The following is a 21,607-nucleotide window of genomic DNA, read 5'->3' on the forward strand; positions in this document are numbered from 1 at the left end:
ACTCTGCATTGGCTGTGTTACCAGTTCTCTTTTGGACATTTTGAACACTTCTAATAACTCCAGCAGGACAGGCGGGCCTTTTTTGTTATAGAACTGCTAGCTGCCCCTTGGTGACTGCGCGTCCCCTGGTTTAGAGAATCTTATTATGACTGAACAAAAGTGGAAGAGAATACAGTGGACCAAAAAGCTGATCATTTAGTAACGCCAAGTGTGTTATTTAAAATCACATCTTAGGGCAGTCCCGGTGGCTCAGAGGGTTGGCGTCGCCTTCAGCCCAGGGCGTGATCCTGGAGACCCGGATCATCTTGAAATTACTCACAGAGGCCTTGCTAGTGATAATCCAGTAGCCTTGTTGTTACCAAGCAGACCCAAAACTAAGAGTCCCACGTCAGGGTCCCTGCATGGAGCCTGCTTCCCCTTCTGCCTGTGTCTCTGCCTCTCTCTCTCTCCCTGTGTGTCTCTCATGAGTAGATAAATAAAATCTTTAAAAAATAATAATTAATTAGTTTAAAAATAAAATCACATCTTAGATTGTTAACCAAACTTATTGTGGCAGTCATTTCATAATATCTGCATGTATCACACCACTATATTGTACATCTTAAACTTATACAATGTTAATACCAATAAAGCTGGTGGGGTGTGTGGCTAGCTCAGTTAGAAGAGCATGAAAAACTCTTGATCTCAGAGTGGTGAGTTCAAGCCCCACACTGGATGCAGAGATTACTTAAATAAATAAAAAACTTAAAAAGTATATCAATGGAGCTGGCAAAAAAATAAAATACTTGGCAAATTGGGAGGGAAAACCACAGAATAAAGGAAAATGTCTTATATTTTAGTATCTTTAAAGAAACAAATCAAAACCCCTGAAAAACTAATCATATCCAGAGAAATAGAGCCAGAAATGTGGTTTTAGAAGTTCCCTTTAATGAATGTGTAAGCAGAGGTTAGAATCCTGGCCTTACAGTAAAAAGGCCCTCATTCAAGTCTCTTTAGCTGGATGCCTTCAGGTGTTTTACTAGACCCTTCTTGGTTTACTTTCTTTTTAAGTGAACTGGAAATGGGCATATCTGACTTACCTTCCCATTTGGTTGTCCTGGAAATCAGATAGATAATGAGGTGAAAACACTGATTAACACTCCAACTACAAAACAGGCAACAGAAGAAAGATGGAAGGATTATTATTGCTGTTAGGAATGCCTCCAAGAGGCGTCTTGGTGATATGAATCATCCTATGGTAAGTACGTCATGGCCAAAGCCCACACATGGGGTAATGCCAGCATTGCCCCAGTCATCTTGAAATTACTCACAGAGGCCTTGCTAGTGATAATCCAGTAGCCTTGTTGTTACCAAGCAGACAGCACCATCAGAAAAAAGTATCCCCTCTCTCCTCACAAAGGAGACTTGCTAGGAATGTGAATAGGGTGTGTCCCACCCTGGAAGCTACATTAGCCCTGAGGAATGAGGGGATGTGGGTTCCCGTCCCAGCTCTCCTCCAGCTAGCTGTGAGACTTGGGGTGATTCACATATTACCCCAACTTCAAGCAGTTTCACTTTTCCCCCCTCTGTAGAATGAGTAGGTTAAACTTAAGTGGTCTCTAAGGCCTCTTTTTGTTCTTAACGTCTATGATCATTAGAGTTGGAACCTTAGCCCCAGTATTACTGTGGTATCATCATTTTCGCCTTTATAACCTGGCCTTTGGGGATTGTTCCCTGTGCCTCACATCCTGACCTGGCTTCTAAGAGCATTCTGCTAGAGTCCAGTAGACGATTTGAAGTTCAGCTCCCAGGAGACAAGGGAAAGGCATGACTCAGCAGTGACGTGACCCCACGCATTGTGCTTTATTTGATTTGACCACGCGGTGAAGGTGTGACCAAACCTGGAAAACATTCCTTTCCCTGGTCATAAGCTCTCCTGCCCGGATTATATTTTATATCTTAGCACGTAAGAAGAAATGACACATTTATTGCTTGGCCGGGAAAGGGAAGTGAGTTGAACTGGAAGTGAATTTAAATTCCTGATGGGTTATCTTGAAAGATAACTGTGCTTAACTGCGAATGTCACCATTTGGGTTGGCTTCGGCACCCCTGTGGTCTGGACTGCGATTCTTGGCTTCCGCTTCCGGATGGCTGAGCGTTACCAGGGAAGAGCTTGCTGTGAGTCCACACACATTTATACTGCTGAACTGCAGCTGCGTCCTTGTTGTTAACCCACAGCCATTAAAGTCAGTTGCTGACGACTCACCCAGGTCATCAAACTGCTGTTATAAACTCTCTGTTCCCCTCAAGTCCCAATCCAGACTCCTGCTTCTTCCTCTCAGCAAGTGTCCACCCTCATGTTTACTTCCTTACACTTGACTGTGTTTCCCTCTTCCATTCCTATGTGTCTCTAAGGAAGATCTGTCTCTTTGACCTCACAGAGCTCACCTGCCATCTGCACTGATGATGACAATGACGACAGTGATGATGATGGTGAGGGTGATGGTATTAGAGATAGTAATATTGATGATAATGGTGATGGTGATAGTGATGGTAATTGCGATAACAATGGTGATGGTAATAGTAATGGCGATAGTGATGGTGATGATAATGGTAATAGTGATGGTAATCATGATAATAGTGACGATAATGGGGTGATGGTGGTGGCATAATAATGGTGATGGTAGTGGTGATAGTAATGGTGATGGTAATAGTGATGGTATTGCTGATGGTGATGGTAGTGGGGATAGAGACGGTTGTGGTTATGATGATGGAAAAGACTAATAGTAGTCAGACTAATAGCTCAGTGAATGCTTACTGTGTGCTGGGAACCATGCAATGTACACCCTGTCATTTCACTCTCAGGACAAGCCTGTAGCTTAGATGTAACTGTCCTTGCTTTAGAAGTGAGGACCCTGAGGCTAGCAAGGGTAAGTATTTGCCACCATCCCCAGCTTTTAAATAGCAAACTGGAATTCACACCTATTTTGATACAAACTCAGAAACCTGGGCCCTTAGCCTCTGAGCAGTGATCCTTCCCATCCCCGCCCCCATCTGGGGTGCAGAGCACAATCATATCGATATTGCTGATATTCCATAAATATGGCTACACTGATTTTAACTTGTCTTACCCTGAATCCTAGGGGCAATGAGATTACCTCCAAGGACTTGAGTAACAAATATCACTTCTATTGTGGAGGAATGTTTTCAGAAATAGAAAGGTGCGTTGTGATCACAGGAAATGTTCTCTTCTCAGTAATGTTCCGGACATGCCATACCTTTTCATCTGTGCAGCACCTAACAGTTTGCAGAGGGATCTGACAACTCTTTGCTTAACCCCACATCAAACCTCATAATGTAAACAAGAAAAGATTGTGACTTCTCTTCTTATAGATGGGGATAGCGAGGCTCAGAGAGGTGGAGTCTGTTTTCCACCGTAACACAGCTGACAAGCCGCAAGTTAGCTCTAGAGCCCACAATACCTGATTCCTACCCCTGGTTCATACAGGGCAGCCTGCAGCCCAATTGTTACTCACTATGTACTCTCCTTTCCTCCAAGTGAAGGAAGACCATTGTATCTTGAATAAAGATCTTTTGCTGGGGGGAAGGATAGCTAATGCCTTTTATAAAGCCAGTTCTTAGTATATTAAAACCGGCCTGTTAAGTGCTAAGAATGATTGGTGTTAGTTAGAAACTGTCCCCTGGTGAGGGCCACAAGGCATTACATCCTCTGCTCACCGGAGCACCTGTGGGTCTCTGTACCTATAAGAGGTTGTCATGTAGCCCGTAGCCTCATGGGGGATTTTACTCCTGCACCCCATTCACACCCTGGCCTAGTGACCAGCATATGGGGGGATCTGACTCCACCAAGGGTGGAGGAGCCTTCTGTGTCTCAGACCTGCAAGAAGCAGGTGTCTCTGGTCAGCAGATAGTCATAGCAAAGTGCCCGAGTTTCCCCTGCAGTGACCGTGTAGCTCCAGCTGTTGGGGCCTTATGGTCAGTCCACTCAGTAGAGGAACCTGGAGAGCAACAGGGAGCTCTTGAGCCAACATGGGGCCATGGAGGAGAACCATCTGAATGAAAAGCAGATGATTCAGGTAGGTTGGCTTTCTTATTACATTATTATTTTTATGAAGCAATAAAGGTAATGCATTGATTCCTGTACAGAAATGTCCAAGCAGATGCAGGGGAAACTGATTTGAGGCACCCCTAGGAGGTCACACTGCCAGTGCCTCTGTCTTTGGGCAGTGCCTTTGGGTTGGCTTTATCCTCAAGCAGGCTTTCCTTAAGTGGTGGCAAAATTCAGGCAGTATAACAACCCAGGCATGGCAGGACAAAAGAATGTCTCTCTCCCAGTAGCTCCAACAAAATGCTCATCCCTGAGCCAATCACTGTGGCCAGAGGGCTCTGATCGGCTGGTTTTGTGCCACATTGGATGGAGGTTACTATCCCATTTTATAGATGAGAAAATTTTGAGTGTCGGAAAAATTAAGTGACATTTCCCCATCATACAACCAGAAAGAGGCAGGGTCTCTGACCACAGTTCATCATACAGCTGCTTTTCACCAACAGCGAAGACATCTTTGCATCTGTAGGTGACTTAAAAAATTCAGAATATTTGTCTTTGTTCGGAGTTCAGGGATAGCCCTTGAGAAGGCCTTTTCTTTCATTGATTACATTTTTCTAAAACATCTGAGGCAATCAATCAATCAATCAATCAATCAATCAAACAAACATCTGAGGCTTGAACCACCTTCCCCATCCCGTATTATCTCTGTGCTTACTGGTGTCAGAATCCTCCTCACACTCTGGATTGTTCTGGCTCCCTGGGATCTCAGGAAGATTTCTCTTTGCTCATCTCTGTGTTCCCATCACCTCAGAACTTTGCCTGGCACATAATAGATGCTCAATTCACATGGGCCAAGTAAACAGGTGAATGCCTGTTGGCCTATTTGATGGAGTCTGTTTCTGAGCAGAGGCCCCACAGAGCCTGCCTGTGTCCTGGATGCTCTCCCTTCCTTGCAGAACCGAATGGGTTACACATCTCGGAAATCTTGCTGCATTTCCAGCATCATGCCTGACTCGAACCAAGGAAGGACAGTGCCTCACTCCTTGTGTGCACATACTGATCCATCCTTGCATCCTGCTTGGGACTCAGAATAAAACATGAAAGAGCTTTGGGACAAATAATGAGCTTTGGGACAAATAACGAGCATTTTCAAGTCGAGACAGCTGTTTCGTTCTCCTGGTGAATACAATATGTTACACATCCTTTCAACACTATGGAATTAAACCATTAGAAACAGCTTTCATCTGAATCTCCTAAATATCCTGGCATTATAAAGGCAACCAGCTCTTCTTTATGTTATATTTTATTTTTAAAACTCTTGAGAGAAATGCTGCTTTAATTAAAAAATGCTGTCTCAGAGAGCAGGGAACCAAAGTTTTTAATGTAATTATGCACCGAGAATTCTTTGTAACAATTAATGGTTCAGAAAGGCAGCCTCGGCCCCCGGCCGGGGCAGTTAGCCTTGCAGAGGCCTGGGTGAGTCACGGTGGCTGTGCTGAGTGATAAGCTGTCCCAGCTCTGTGCCAGATGCCCAGGCTACAGAACTCCCTGTGCGGCACGCCCTCCTCCCCTGTCCACATTGGACTACTTGGCTGCAAACCATGCCACTGCACAGTTTTAGGAGAAGAAATGTGGCAGGTGCAGAGAACTTTGCCCCCGCCCTCCCCCCCTTCCCCAGACAAGGGGGCATCCCTGCTACCACCTCCAGAGTTGTGGAGATTACAGAAGGGGACTGTACTTTGCATCTCCCTGGTGCTCAGGGAGTGCCTTGCATATCAAAGGTTGTATTTCTCAAAACAGAGTGGAGAGATAAAAATGGGTGGGGATGATAATTTGGTGATGAAATAGATACTTCTGGGGCTTAGTTAGGGCTTTTGGAGGCAAGGCTAATTCTATCAGGCACTAGAAGCTGGTTTGTATGATCTGGGCTCTCACTAAGGTGTTAGGGCTATGCAGCTATGTGGCTCGGGACAAGTCACTTTCTCTCCTTGTTGTGGGGGTGAGAGGATGATTTGATCCCTCAGGGCCTACAATTCAAAGCTTTCCCAGGTTGCCACTGATGCCAAAGCTGACTTTGAAGAGACGTCTGGGTTTTTCTGGCTTCTGGTAAGGTTTCCAGAGGATGTTGTGACACCCAGTCTGAAGGTCTGTGCTTCCTAGGTTCCCTAGGGGGGCATGAGTTTATACCAACGAGATCTGGCCAGTGACCCCACACCCACCACCTCCTCTCTGAGTGGCAGCTTCTCTTACATCTAATTTTCTTGCTGGATTATATTAGTTTCCTACTGCTTCTGTAACTACCAGAAATTTAGTGGCTCACAACAATACAGCTTTCTTACTTTACATTTCTGGAGGTCAGAAATCCAAACTCAGTCTCACTGAGCCAAAGTCAAGGTGTCAGCAGGGCTGGTTCCTTCTTGAGGCTTTAGGGGAAATTCATTTCCTTGCCTTTTCCAGTGTCTTGAAAGTGCCTTGATTTCCTTGGCTCATGGCCCCTTCCTTCTTCTTCAGAGCCAGCAGTATTGCATATTCTTTCATTTCAATCCTCTGCTTCCATCTTTATATCTATTGTCTCTGACTCATCCTCCTGCCTCCATTTTATAAGGACTCTTGTGATTACATCGGGCCTGCCTAGATAATTCAAGATAATCTCTCCATCTCACGATCCTTAATCACATCTGCAAAGTCCCCTTTACCATGTAAGGTTACATGTATAGGTTCTGGGGATTAGGATTGGATTATCTTTGAGTGGGTCATTATTCAGCCTACCACAGGGATTATTTATTCAATTTCAAAACCTAGATTTGGACAGGGAGAAGAATGTGTTAGAACTCCTGCTTTGGAATGGGGAATTGTAGACACTCTTCTAGGCAGGTGACTCTGTACCTGATTGGGGTTTAAGCTGTATACCGCAGCAAAATCCATTTGGTTTCTGGGTATATTTAGATTCTTCTTTTTAAATTGTTTGAGGGTTTTTATTCACAGAGATGTATACTCTCAAATGAGGTGTCCACATCTTAAAGCCACCAGGTTGTGATGAGCCATATCTATTATCTTCTTTCTTCACTCCATTCATCGAAGTTACTGAGTGACTACCAGGTTCAAGGCAGCATGCCAGGATAATGTGAGAATCTCCACGCAATGCCTTGTTCTCTTGTGGAGCTTTGGTCGAGTAGAGGGAGAAGGGTACATAAGCAATTATTTTTAACACAAAGCAGGATATACTAAGTGATATAACTGACAAATGGAGGTAGCAGGAATACAAGAAGGCGACATTAGTTCTAGTCCCTAGGGATAGCCCAGCTTGGGGCTTAGAAAGATGATTGCTATCTGTACCTGAATTTTAGGTTCTTAACGCTTGTAGGCTAAGGATTTTAGGGCTTTTTTTTTTTTTATGTAAGATGATGTATCTCTTCCTTTTTAAGGATCTTTGGTTCAAATGAGGTATTTCACTGTCATGATTCATGTGAAATAACTTCCTTTCAAAGTTGGTTAAGGTTGGGGACAATATGAATATGCTAGTCAAAACAGAAATTGGGAAGAAAATCTTATGAGTCTATATTTCATGCTGCGTTGGAATGGGTAAACTTCTGTAATCTGCGCCGTACTCGGAAGAGCACTTGTTTCTCGTGGCTGACCTACAAATACCCAGAGAGGCTGACTTTCTTAGTTGGAAAGATAGCTCTTCCTCGCATGTCCTTTCAGAAGTGAAGGGGAATCTCCTGCAAGAGCTCACTCCAGCCCAGAACACAGTTTTAGAAAATACAGCTGACTTCTCTGGGGAAAACAAAACCAATCTTGTGTCACCTTGGTCATGGAAACTAAGTTGGCACCTCATTATCGCCTTGTTAGCAGGGACAGGCTGTGTTATGGACAAACCTGGTGGGAAGGGTTGGCCCTGTGTGGGCAGGGTTTTGAGTTAAGCTTAATTGCTCTTCTAAAGCTCAACTACTTAATACTACACAAGTAGAAATCTATCATCAGACTCTTGACCATCCTCCTTTCCCTTCATATTCTCGCCTATGTAGGCAATTAGTGCCTTCCTAGCTCTGCTGCTGCCATGATTTGTGCCTGGCCCACACTGGGGTACCAAGGCTTGGCTGTAACCAGCACGACTACACAGAGGAGGAAAGGTCTGTAACCACCTTTAAACGTGACTCCCCCAGCCCCCCAATATCTTAAAATACAGCCAAACTATTCTATCCTGGGAGCCCAGCAAGGCTGCTGGCTGTGTGAAAGTAATGTGTCTTTAATGACTTAGGGAAAATTCTTGATTTCGCATAGACTGGGAAAGAGCAATCCAAAATTATTTTTATCTGACTCTGAAATGTGTTTTGCACTTATGTTTGAATGCTGGTGTGCATGATGTTCTGAGAATTCACTTCAAACAAAACAGTGGAGCAGCCAAGGAAGAGAAGGTGTATTCAGGGAGGGCTGAGAAGCTGCACACCTAACCACCTGTGCCCCTTCTCTTCTTTTCAAAACCTGACTGGGGTTTGAATCCCATGCCTGTATTCACCAGGAGTGAGTATTCCTAAGAAGCTCACCTAATCTCTTTGTGCTTTAGATTCTTGCTTTGCAAAATGAGGTGAACATTTTCTACCCAAAAAATTGATGGAGACATCAAATGGGATGATATAGGCTGAGCACTGACTGGTCACACAGAAGCATCACATGCAGATTTGGCTCTCTCCTACTCACCTTCCTCTCTACCACCTCCACACCTCCTCCCTGCCTCCCACTGTTCTCTCAGACTAACGCAAAGTGCCAGCCTAAGCAGAAGCTCTCTTCCCTCAAAGCATGTCCGAAGTGGGAGAGATGTGACATGCCACCCACTTTCCATGTCTCCCCTCTTTTCCTCACTGGGCCCTCACCCCCAGCCTCTCTCCCTTTGTGTCATCAAACTTATCCTGTATAGAACCTGTGACCGTGGAAACCTTGTCTGAAGTGTCCCAGCCTTACAAATTCTGCCCCACACTCCCATAGGAGTTGTGGGTAACAACTGGGTTGTTCATGGTAATCCCAGTTTCAAATGCACAGTTCTGTTCTTCCCATGAACCTTCACATGTCCTGGAAATTCCAGTTCATCAATATCCCAAACAGATTTCTCTGATTACATCCACTACCCAGAAGGGCAGTTGGAAACCCAGAAAATATGGTCTTACAAAAGAGCCCTAGGGATCCCTGGGTGGCGCAGCGGTTTAGCGCCTGCCTTTGGCCCAGGGCACGATCCTGGAGACCCGGGATCGAATCCCACGTCGGGCACCTGGTGCATGGAGCCTGCTTCTCCCTCTGCCTGTGTCTCTGCCTCTCTCTCTCTCTCTGTGTGTGTGTGTGTGTGTGTGTGTGACTATCATAAATAAATAAAAATTAAAAAAAAAAGAGCCCCGACAATACTAACCATATCTTCAGAATTTCTGGGAAAGTCTGTCCCCTTTTCAGAACACGAATCCTGGTGTTTGGTCAAGAAAACACCATAACCAACCAACAGAAGTCACAAGAAAGGCACATGTCAGACAGATCACTCCCACAATAGGCTTCTGTAAAAGCCCACCACTGCCTAACGGCTTCAAATACAGTCTTCATCACTTGTGACTTTTTTTTGGTTATTCCTTATGCTAGTTGGGTTTGAGAGTGGATTGAAGGAAGCTTGATTCCTGTTGTTTTTGGTTGCGAAATGAGGATCGGGATGAAAATGTGTTTGGTGAAAATATACACATGATTTACTCTGGATGCAAATTTGAAGCTTGCTTTTTTTCACTTAACATATAGAGCATATGGATCTGCTCATGTCACTAATTTGCTGTGGTTGTAAACAATGACCTTACCAAATTTAATATAGTATCTACTATTGGCAATGATGGGGTGGGGCATGGATGGGGAGAGCAGATGCCAGAGGGATTTTAGAATGTTGGAATGTTTTCTGTCTTAACCTTGGTGTTGGGTTTACTTTTTTGAATGCCTTAATTATTACATAATGAAGTAGAAATTTACATCAATAGTAAATGATTCCTTGACATTTATTATGTGGATATATTATAAATTACTTTGTTTAAATCCTTCCCTCAAACCCATTATAGGATATTTGTAATTTTCAGCTTTGGACTCTTAAATAAATGTAGTATTATTAAACATCTTTAGGCATCAAGTTTTATCTACATTTCAGCTCATTTTCTCAGGACAGAATTGAATTATTAGGTCAAAGAGTGTGGCTGTAATGAGTGCCTATTATCAGACTATCTTTTAACAAAGTTGCACGAGTTCAGACTATTATTAACATTGTGTTCACTCCACTTTATTTTACCAGTAATGAATACTGTTACTAAAAAATTTTTTTAGCTATTTTGATAGGCAGAATTTTTTTTCTAATGGTTTTAGCTTGTATCTGATTACCAGTGAGATTGACCATTCTGTCATAACATAATTTTTCTGTCTTAGTTTTTAAAAAATCAGAGTATGTGTGAGTACAGGTGTTCTGCAGACTCACTTATATGTGGGGTCTGTGTGGGTGGGTTTTATATGAGATGGGGAACCATGGATAAGCAAAGAAAGAACCCCTTGCTCCCTGGGTGAAAACGAGCTGTGCATCTAGACTTTTGTGTTTCTGCAGTGCCGCCAAGCTCCTGGACAAGAACCCCTTCTCCGTCAGTAACCCGAACCCTCTGCTTCCTTCGCCTGCCAGTCTCCAACTGGCTCAACTACAAGCCCAGCTCACCCTCCACCGGCTGAAGCTGGCACAGACAGCTGTCACCAACAACACCGCAGCCGCCACAGTCCTGAACCAAGTCCTCTCCAAAGTGGCCATGTCCCAACCTCTCTTCAACCAGCTGAGGCATCCATCTGTGATCGGCACTCCCCACAGCCATACCGGGGTGCCCCAACATGCTGCGACCATGCCCAGTGCCCAGTTTCCCTCCAATGCAATTGGCTTCTCACCCCCTGGCCAGACACGAGCCCCAGGACCCTCTGTGAGCCTTCCTAGCCAAACCCACAATGCTGTGGTGATGCATCCTTTCAGTGGGGTCATGCCTCAGACCCCTGCCCAGCCAGCAGTCATCTTGGGCATTGGCAAGACTGGGCCCGCTCCTGCTGCAGCAGGATTCTATGAGTATGGCAAAGCCAACTCCAGCCAGGCATATGGCTCTGAAACAGACAGTCAGCCCAGCTTCCTGCCAGCCACAGCCTCTACCACAGGCAGTGTGACCTATGAAGGGCACTATAGCCACTCAGGTCAGGATGGCCAAGCTGCCTTTCCCAAGGACTTCTACGGACCCAGCTCCCAAGGGTCGCATGTGGCAGGTGGATTTGCGGCTGAGCAGGCCGGGGGCATGAAAGGCGAGGTAGGTCCACTGCTGCAAAGTGCAAACAGCCAATGGGAGAGCCCCCACGGATTCTCTGGCCAGAGCAAGCCCGACCTTACAGCAGGCCCGAACCTGTGGCCTCCACCCCCCGGCCAGCCCTATGAGCTGTATGACCCCGAGGAGCCCACCCCAGACAGGACCCCTCCTTCCTTTGGGGGTCGACTAAACAACAGCAAACAGGGTTTCAGCAGTGCCCGGCGGCGGGCCAAGGAGGAGCAGGCTGTGCTGTCCGTGCGGCCCCTACAGGCTCACGAGCTGAATGACTTTCACGGTGTGGCCCCCCTTCACCTGCCACACATCTGTAGCATCTGCGACAAGAAGGTGTTTGATTTGAAGGTGAGTCCTCCAAGACAGCCTGGGAGCCACAGCTGGAGCCTGGGAGGCTCGCCACCACAACCCACCGCCTGCTACTCAAGAGCTAGGAGCAGTCACGTTTGGGGACTCAGTGGCAGGATTTTGCCATCAGTACCCTTGATTAAAATCATAGATATCAGAGCCAGAATTCATTTCAGAAATGTATCAGGGCTGCTCCCTTGCTTTAAGGCAGCTAAGAGATTCTTATCCATGTTTATCGATGAGAAAGCTGCGGCTGAGTGGGGGGCCGAGGGACCCCACCCGCGTGACAGAGAAGGGACTCAGGAACTGTCTCCTGCTTCCTTGAGGAAGGCTCTTCCTCTGTGGTGTGCCCAGAGTACATTGTACTGAGTATGCAAGGCACGGAAACGCTGGCAGAATTTGGGATGAGGGCAAGAGAGCACTTCTCAGGTGAGACGTAGACACAGCATTATAGAGTGCCTCGGTTTCCCATCTGGAAGACCAAGATGGAGCCTCATCACACCTTCCCTGTGGTCATAAAATGCTTTGGGCCCCTGTAAGCAAAAGTCTTTTATAGTGTGAATCCCACCCCCTCCAGAATGTATTAGTGACACAGTAAAAAAAATTCTAAGGCAAGAGTAATTACAACAGCTAACATCTATTAAATCATTTCCATATGTCAGCAGTAACTCTGTGAGGTGGGTACGATTACTAATATCATTTTTCCTCAGGTGAGGAAACCAAGGCCCAGAGAGAGGATAGGACTTGTCCAGGGCCCCATCGTTAGAGAGTGGCAGAGTGAAGACTGGAACGTGGGTCTCACGCTCCCAGAACCTGTGCCGCTTAAGCACTGGGCCGTGCCACCTCTCCCATTCCATCTGCGGAGCATAATGATCCCTGTGTAGCGGGAGTCACGCCACAGTGTCCTTTACCTCTGTTTGGGTCATGCTGTGCAAGTTCATCCCAGTCCCCCGGCAGAGGGAGGGGGCTGGCCGACACTGGGAGGCGATGGCAGATTTTGTCTCTCATAAGCCTTTCTTAAGCTTTGCAGCTCACTGTGAGTCCACTTGCCAGATTTCCCCAACCAGTCATAGACATGGGTGCAGTCCCTCTAGGGGAGGGGAAGGGAGTAGAAGCTGGGAGGTGCCATGGGACCAGGGGTCCACTGAGAGGGGAGGAGGGAATCTGGCTTGGGATGCTGGGTTCTTGTCCTAGAGGGTCTGGCCAATGGCAATGGGGCTGGATTTGACAGTAGATGTGGGGAGGAGCCTGGGAGAGAGAGGAAGAGGGGAGGGAGATGTGCTGGCAGGGTGGTCCAGTCTCTGGGCTCTGAGCCCCCTGCCTGATGGGGAAGCCTGCTCTCGTCCCTTTCCTTCTCACGGATTCATTTCTACTTTGGTCACTTTTCGTTTCCTTCTGGCCTAGGACTGGGAGCTGCATGTGAAAGGGAAACTACATGCTCAGAAATGCCTGGTCTTCTCTGAAAAGTGAGTGCTGAGCTTTGCGCAGTGGCAGTATCGTAGCCAATGAGGTTTATCCGAGGCGCGATTATTGCTAATTGAAAAGTGAGTGCTGGCCAGGAGAACAGGTGCATGCAGATGCTCAGCAAACATTCATTGAGCACCTGTTGTGCATCACCTTCTGTTTTAGGTGCTGGGGAAGCAGCAGAGAACAAAACAGGCAGTGTCCCTGTCCTCAAGGAGCTTATACTTAATGTGGGTGGGGGGACAGATGATAAAATAAACAAGTGAATTCTATAACATCCCTGGTAGTAAATGCTAAGCAGAAAACAGGGCAGAGCAAGAGCAGGAAGCTTGTGTGCATATGCATGTGCACTCATGGGGACTGGTCCTAGCATTTTATTTATTTATTATTTATTTACTTTTAAAATATCTAAAAAAATTTTATTATTATTATTTTTTAAAGATTTTATTTATTTATTCATGAGAGACACACACAGAGAGAGAGAGAGGCAGAGACACAGGCAGAGGCAGAAGCAGGCTCCATGCAGGGAGCCTGATGTGGGACCTGATCCCAGGACTCCAGGGTCATGCCCAGCACCGAAAGCAGGTGCTAAACCGCTGAGCCACCCAGGTATTTCCCTATTTTATTATTTTTTTAAAAATATCTTATTTCTTACTTGAGAGCAAGCGAGAGAGCACATAAACAGGGAGAGTGGCAGGCAGAGGGAAAGCGAGAAGCAGGCAGAAGTAGGGAGCCTGATGCATGCTTGATCCCAGAACTCCGGGATCATGACGTGATCTGAAGGCAGATGCTTAACCAGTTGAGCCACCCAGGGGCCCCTGGTCCTTGCATTTTAAGTAGGGTGGCTGGGCAAGGCCTCCCTGAGGACCTCTCAGGAGGGAGTGTGATGAGCTTGTGGCTGTCTGGGGGACAGGTACTCCCAGTAGGGGGAACAGCAAGTTTGAAGGCCCTGGTGTGGGCCTGGGACACTCAGGCAACATCAGTGTGACTGGAGCGGAGTCCTGGGGTAAGGAGCCAGGGAAGTCACCAGGGCCCAGATCCTAAGCTCCTCGGCTTCTTGTGAGGACTTCCATTTTGCTTTGAGAGAGAGTATCAGAGGAGTATCAGAGGGTGGAACGAAGGAGTGATGCACTCTGGCTCCACCAACCAGGACCCTTGCTGCTGGGCTGAGAATAGGCAGGGGCAGCCTGAGGGCAGACCAGGAAGCAGCGGGCTGGGGTCATAGAGACAGAGAAGAGGGCATGTGGCCCAGGATGTGAATAGCAGACTGGAGTTAAGTGTTTTGACATGAGTGCATTGAAAAGGCTTCCCTTTTTCTTTTCTTTTCTTTTCTTTTCTTTTCTTTTCTTTTCTTTTCTTTTCTTTTTCTTTTTTTTTAAGATTTTATTTATTTATTCATGAGAGACACACACAGAGAGAGGCAGAGATTAGGCAGAGGGAGAAGCAGACTTCCTGCAGGGAGCCTGATGTGGGACTCGATCTCAGGACCCTGAGATCATGCCCTGAGCCAAAGGCAGCCGCTCAACCACTGAGCCTCCAGGTGCCCAAAAGGCTTCCCTTTCTTATTCACAGTAGCTAATGGGCAGAAGCAACGCAAATGTCCACTGACAGATGAATAGATAAAGAAAATGGCGTACATCTGGACACTGGAGTATTATTTAGCTTTAGAAAAGGGACTTCTTACCTATGTGACAACGTGGTAGAGCCGTGAGGGCATTGTGCTCAGTGAGAGAAACCAGTCACAAAAAGACAAATCCTGGGATCCCTGGGTGGCGCAGCGGTTTGGCGCCTACCTTTGGCCCGGGGCGTGATCCTGGAGACCCGGGATCGAGTCCCACGTTGGGCTCCCGGTGCATGGAGCCTGCTTCTCCCTCTGCCTGTGTCTCTGCCTCTCTCTCTGTGTGACTATCATAAATAAATAAAAATTAATAAAAAAAAAAGACAAATCCTGGGGGACTCCACTTACAGGAGGCAGCCAGAAGAGTCAGAAAGGAGAACGTGACTGCCAGGGGCACAAGGGAGGGGAAGTAGGGTGTTAGTTTTTAATGGGGGCGGTTTCAGTTCTGCAAGGTAAAGAGTTCTGGAGATGGTTGGTGGTGATGGCTGCACAACAGCGTAAATGGACTGAATGCCACTGAACTGGACACTTAGAAATGTTAAGATGGTAAATTTTATGTTATGTATATTTTATCACAATTAAAAAATTTTTTATAAGGGTCTCCTTTTCTGGCTCCTTCTTTTTGTATTGTGGTAATAAGATTCACTTAAGAGTCACCATTTTATTTTTATTTTTTTTAAAAGATTTTATTTATTTATTCATGATAGACACAGAGAGAGAGAGAGAGAGGCAGAGACACAGAAGAGTCACCATTTTACTTCATAATTTTTATTTTTTTAAGTAGGCTCCATGCTCAGCATGGAGCCCAGTGTGAGGCTTGAACTCATGACCCTGAGATCAAGACCTAAGCTGAAATCAAGAGTCAGATGCTTAACTGACTGAGCCACCTGGGTGCCTTCGTTTAAGCCATTTTAAAGTGTACAGTCGAGTGGTATTTAGCAGATTCACTAGGTTGTGCAAATATTATCACTATGTGGTTCCCAAACATTTTCATTACTCCAAACCCCAAACTGATTAAGTAGTCATTTCCTTCTCCCCTCCCTTGTAGTCCATGGGAACCACTAATCTGCTTTCTATCTCTGTGAATTTGCCTCTTTTGAACATTTCATAGACATGAAATCATTTTATTACCTCTTATTACTGACTTTTTTATTTAGCAGAATATTTTCAGGGTTCATCCATGTTGTAGCATATACAACCTTTTTATGGCTGAATACTATTCCATTGGATGTATATACCACATTTTGTTTATCTATTCATCTTTTGGTCTACATGTGGGTTGCTTTTACCTTTTGACTATTGTGAATAGTGCCACTATGAATCTTCGTGTACAAGTTTTTGTTTGAAAGTCTCTTTTTCAACTGTTTGGGGCCTATGGCTAGGCGTGGAATTTCTGGGTCATATGATAATTCTTCATTTAACTTACTGGGTTCCCGGTTCCCCTTTTCCACCCGTCTCCAGCGCTGGTATCCGGTGTATACTCGGTTCGGCAGAGGGAACGCTGTGTGCCTCTCCCAACAGCACAGCTGTTTATAACCCTGCTGGGAACTCTGAAGGTAAGTAAGGCCCTTCCAGTCAGCAGCTTGAAGCAGAAACCAGCTTCCCAAAGGCTTACTATGTCAGGTCTTTAATAACCAAACTTCCCTGCTGATGTGCCCTATCCCCTCTCTCTTTCTCTCTCTAACTCTGTCTCTCTCTATATATGTATAAATATAAAGCAGACAGATCCCAAGACACTAAAATGCATATTGGCCTACCTATTGTCTAGGCTCTTTCAGACATAAGGCTTTGTTGGTTACCAACTTGCCCAAGGGTAAAAATCACAACAATCACTATTCAATATGTTAAGAGGAAATTTTAATTTTTTTCTTCCAATTTACGTCCTAATAATGCCTTTTGAAGGTAAAATAAATGACTAGGATTTCATACAGTTGGTGTAATTTATCATTTAGATTATGCCTCAAATCTTGGATCATCATATGCGGCCATTCCAGCAAGGTCATTTGCTCAGTCAAATCCCGCATTTCCTTCGGCTTCCCCTGGGACAAATGTGAGTACAGAAGCATTTTCTCCATTGTCGTTGTCATCATCAAAGCATTTGTGTCACCAGTTCCGCCTGGGTATAGAAGTTCAGAGGAGGCTGGGATGAAGGTGGCACAAATGTGACTTTGTGCAGTGCAGGAAAACGTGTCCCTTGGGCAGAGGTCAACAATTGTTTAATTCAGCTAGTATTGAAACACATAGATTAAAAAAAAACCTGACATACATTATTAAAATCAAAAGCATACATAGATTTTCAAGCACTGAGCCTTGATTTAGTGGGGGGAAAAAGGTTTGAGCTTTTCAATGTGTGTTTTTAAGACGTTTTGATATTCAAAACGGATTCAAGTGGATTTTTATTCAAGTGGATTATTTCCTATGAGTGGGTAATCCTGAAAGTTGAACCAGAAAGAAAAAATGTATGTTGAAAATAAGGACATGCAGTCATGGTATTTGTTGGCCCGTTGGGGAAATAGTTACTTCTGTGAAATCCTTTGTTTTCAGTTGTGTTTTTGTTCCCCTCTCCCCACAACTGCTCTTCAGTCCCCCAAAGCTTCATTCTTTGTTTACCCACGGATTGCGATTGCGACAAGTTCCTTTCCCTCCTGGTTTGGCTGTTGGCCCACCGTGTGTAGCCTCTTTCCCTGGAAGCCCTCCAGCATCTCCTCTTCTGAGAACAAGTGGAAGGAGGTGGAAGATGCAGAACCAGAACCGATTGTGTGCAAAATGTGTCTGGCCAGACCCTGCGATAGGGCACGTGTCTGTGTGTTTGTGGCTATGTACCTGTATTTCTTGCAGTTTGTGGTGTGAGCAGCTGCAGCCTCGTTCTCTCTTCTTGTGCAACCGGCGAACACAAGCTCCAGGGAGCAGACCTCCGCGTGCTGTGCCCTGCGCGCTTCAGGGTGTTCATGCAAAGCTTTGGAAGGGCAAGCTGAGAAGTGTAGGTGTTAGGCCCTAGGGGATGAGTGAGTGGGGAGGCCTGCCTGGGCGGAGATTTCTATTTGTTTGTGTTTCTCTGTGTGTGATATTTAATGGGAGAAGGACTCTAAGACAGAGCTCTGGGCGGACAGCCCACGCACAGTTTGGCGAAAGAGAATTTTGTGGTTTCCCTCTCTGCACTCTCCATGCCGAGGACCATGCTTGGTCAGTGCAGCTTTGGGTCAGTCCCAAGAGAGCAGAATGGCTGGGTTCAGTGAGGTCTGTCATTTGTCTTTGACCTTGGGGGTGATGGGGGGATGGGTAGTTCCAGCACAGGCTCAACCTCAGGGCCTGTTTCCCACTAGGGATCCTGGAAGCAGCTCAGTGCCCACCATCCTGCTCTGAGATCTTAGCACTAGGAAAAAGGGATCGTGACCAGATAGCGGGGGGCGCTGGATTAGGTAGCAGATGGGCCAGGGGTCTGGGCAGGGAAAGAGGGTGGGTGTTAACTGAGCCCCTTTATAAGGGGAAGGGGCTGAGCGGTGGAGGAGAAGCAAGAGCAGGAGACTGCGTCTGTTCCGTGCCTCGACCTCCCCCTCCAGCGCCGACCAGTGAACCAGGAGCCCCTTCCTGTGGATTTGGAGCCAAGAAGACCACGTTCAAGCCCTAGTCTGGGGCCCACCAGCTAAATGGCCTCACTTTATTGCTCAGAGGCTTCGTTTTCCTAAATGCGGGCAACCACCCCAATAATGACTTGTGAAAGTAAAGCAAACAGCTGCGTGTTTACCCGACTTGTAATTTCGATGATGCCTCAAATCCTGGCGCACTCACAGCCCTCGAGCAGTCTCCCGACCGGAGCTCAGAGCCCCACGGCGGAGCAAGCCCGAGGGGAGCAGCGCGGGACACGGGCCTGATGCTCAACTACGCACGCGCAGGAAGCTCCGAGGCGGTGGCGGAGCATCAAGGCCCCTGGATGCGCGGCGGGAGGGGGAGCCGAGCCCTCGGCAGGTCTGCCCCGCGGCGCCCTCCGTCTCACACACATCTGTCTGGTAATTCTTGGGTCCTTGTCTGCGCCCTTAGGGGCGTGCGGTAGGCACAGGCGATCTGACGGCTCCTGTTGATGATGATCCTTGGTGATAACGATCAACGATAATCCGTGTCCAAGGCTGACGATGCTGACGCAGCCAACACTTCCATCGTGCTTAATAGGTTCCTAGCTTTTTTTTTAAAAAAAGGTTTTAGGTATTTATTCATGAGAGATGCAGAGAGAGAGAGAGGGGCAGAGACACAGGCAGAGGGAGAAGCAGGCTCCACGCAGGGAGCCCGACGTGGGACTCGATCCCGGGACCCCGGGGTCACCACCTGAGCCAAAGGCAGACGTTCAACCACTGAACCACCCAGGCTTCCCGGCTCATAGCATTTTCATATGTATTATCTCATTTAATCCTCCATACAACCCTCTGAGGTGAGGAAACTGAGGCATAGACTAAACGCTTTGCTGAAAGTCACTAGTGGATAAGTGGAAGTGTTGGGATTTGGCCAGGCTCTAGAATCCTCCCTTGTAACCACAAGGGAGCCCTGCTGCCCCTCTCTGAGGTCTCTGCCTTCTCTTGCTTGCTATGATTCTCTCCTTCCCCTCCCCACCCTCGTGCACTTCCACGGCACACACTGCTCAGCAGGATCTGAAGCTGCCTTGGGGACTTCTTGGGCCTCAGCTAGCCATCAGCCGAGGAGCAAGGTGAGGAGGCCAGTGAGACCTGGCACCTGCATTCTTCTGCACTGTGACAGTGTCCCCTAAGATAAGCTGAAATGTTCGGAGGCATTTTCCTACAGATCCAGTGGATGGGGAGAGGCATCACCGGACTGGTCTCAAGGATCTTCCCAAGGATGTCTAGGAGGCAAGGACAAAGCCTGCCCCAACCAGTCTCTGTATCATCAGTGTCTGGATGGTCACATTCTTCTGCCAGATTCTGGTCCATCGAATGCAAGTGTGTCTATCTTTTGGAAAACTGGAAATATGCAAACACTGACATTTGAAGAGAAGCCGAAAAATGAAGAGCTGATTAATCTACTACAGAAGGATACTTTGCAAGGTTCCTTTAAGTAGCGGGTGTGTCCCTCAGAGAAATTATGGATTGTCTTTTCTGCCTACAAACACCTCCAAAGATAAGCAGTTTTATCAAGGGGTGATAACTCTGTTACCAAAAGACACTTTGTGAGGCTCGAGGAGTGTCCAGTGCTCCTTTTGCACATACATTTCTGTTGTTTTTCCTGCTTACATAATTGATGCTCTCTGTGAAAATTCAAACAGAAAAGAAATATTTCATGAAGACAGGGAAACTTATCCATTATCCCCCTCCCTGTTCTCATAGAGAACTCATAAAAGCTTTGATGCGTTTTTCCTCCAGAAATGTTTTCTGGTCCTGTGCCAGCGCTTTTTCAGGCCCATCCCACTTATACATCTTTTCAGAGACACATTTGGTTGAGTAAAACCAGAACCAGCCAGGACTCCACCATTATAATATCATTATTGTTAGTGGAGCAAAGAGCAATTGCTGTCTCTAACATTCCCTGTTTTTAGGCAGGAAAACAGAATGACTCATGGCTCTGGGAATGGGCTCTCAGAGGGTCTCTGCACTGCTACAAAATCTTAAAGGACAGAGCAACCCATCTACCACCTCCACCAAGCCCAGGCTTGGCTGAATGTATACTTCTGTTACTTCGTGGGAGCCCGACCCAGCCTTTCATTTCCATGCTTATTGTTGACAGAGCTGGGACACTGAACTGACAGTTCTGTGCTGTGTTCGCTGGTGGTGGGGGTGGTGAGGGTGGTTTGTGCCTGACCCTCCCACCCCAGGGTCCCAGGAGAGGGGTGTTCACTTTCATTTAAGCTTTTGCCATTTGACAGAGCAGAGGCACTTTATCCTTGGCTGCCTGAGTTGTCATAAACAGAGTAATCAGGTTTCTGGAAGGGGCCACTAGGGCCTTCTCAGGCTGTAAATAGTTTTCTTGTGCTTGCCCAAGATGCACTTTGCTTGCTGACTCTCCCCATAAAACGGCATTGCCATTTTCACAGCCACCTTAGAGTTATTTAGTGCTGATGCTGCAGATGGGCTCCTCTGGCCTGGGAAGACAGACATCTTTTTCATTATTTCTTTCTCACTGGGACCCTGCACACCAGAAAATTTGTATAAATAAGGAAACTGAGACACAGAGAAGCATAAATGTCTGTGGAAGGCCAGAGGTTTAAGTTGTTCCTCAGATGGCTGGCAGTTCTGGAACTTCTCTCTCACTGTGGCCTCTCTGGTCCATGGCTTAGAACACTCTGGTCTCCGGACTTCCAGAGAGCATGAAGAACAGTAACTGATGTGGTTACTGCCTACCCCTCCCCCACCCTTCCAGCTCTGTTATTGCTCTTGTACCCTGGGTGGGGGGGGGTCACCTTGTTTCTTTTCAAAGTGAGCAAAGAGCTGGGGGAAACAGGATACCCGAGTGGCTTTTGTTTTCTGAGCTTTTTTTCTTTTCTGTTTACAAATCTTAAGTATTTTTTCTTGTTGCAAAAGTAGTACAAACATGGTATAAAAAATCCAAACAGTAACAGAAATATAAAAAATAGAAAATCCAGCTCTACAGATAAAACTGACCACAAATGTCTTATACTATTTATCTCTAGCTAGTCTATGTATGCATGTTTAATTAGAAAAAGCATATGTTTTTGCAAAAATCAGGTAATGCCATGTCATAGTGTGCCACTTGGTTCTTTTTATTTAAGTTTCCAAAATATAAAAAAAAAGTTTCCAAAATATCTTTTCATTGGTATCT

At 46.3% G+C, this 21,607-nt stretch overlaps 1 protein-coding gene and 1 pseudogene across 2 annotated transcripts in view; both read left to right on the top strand.

Annotated features, from left to right (window-relative positions):
- RBM20 (RNA binding motif protein 20) overlaps positions 1 to 21,607 on the top strand; it is a 181,258-nt gene that overhangs the window by 123,173 nt on the left and 36,478 nt on the right. For both annotated transcript variants that reach the window (XM_055300525.1, XM_055300526.1), the window contains exons 2-5: positions 10,659 to 11,745; positions 13,150 to 13,211; positions 16,289 to 16,383; positions 16,780 to 16,877. In XM_055300525.1, the coding sequence (XP_055156500.1) occupies positions 10,659 to 11,745; positions 13,150 to 13,211; positions 16,289 to 16,383; positions 16,780 to 16,877 (1,342 nt within the window). The remainder of the gene's footprint in view (positions 1 to 10,658; positions 11,746 to 13,149; positions 13,212 to 16,288; positions 16,384 to 16,779; positions 16,878 to 21,607) is intronic.
- LOC129493995 (U4 spliceosomal RNA) lies at positions 13,222 to 13,293 on the top strand (annotated as a pseudogene).

Source organism: Nyctereutes procyonoides, unplaced genomic scaffold, assembly GCF_905146905.1.
Source record: "Nyctereutes procyonoides isolate TBG_1078 unplaced genomic scaffold, NYPRO_anot_genome, whole genome shotgun sequence".
NCBI classification, from domain to species: Eukaryota; Metazoa; Chordata; class Mammalia; order Carnivora; family Canidae; genus Nyctereutes; species Nyctereutes procyonoides.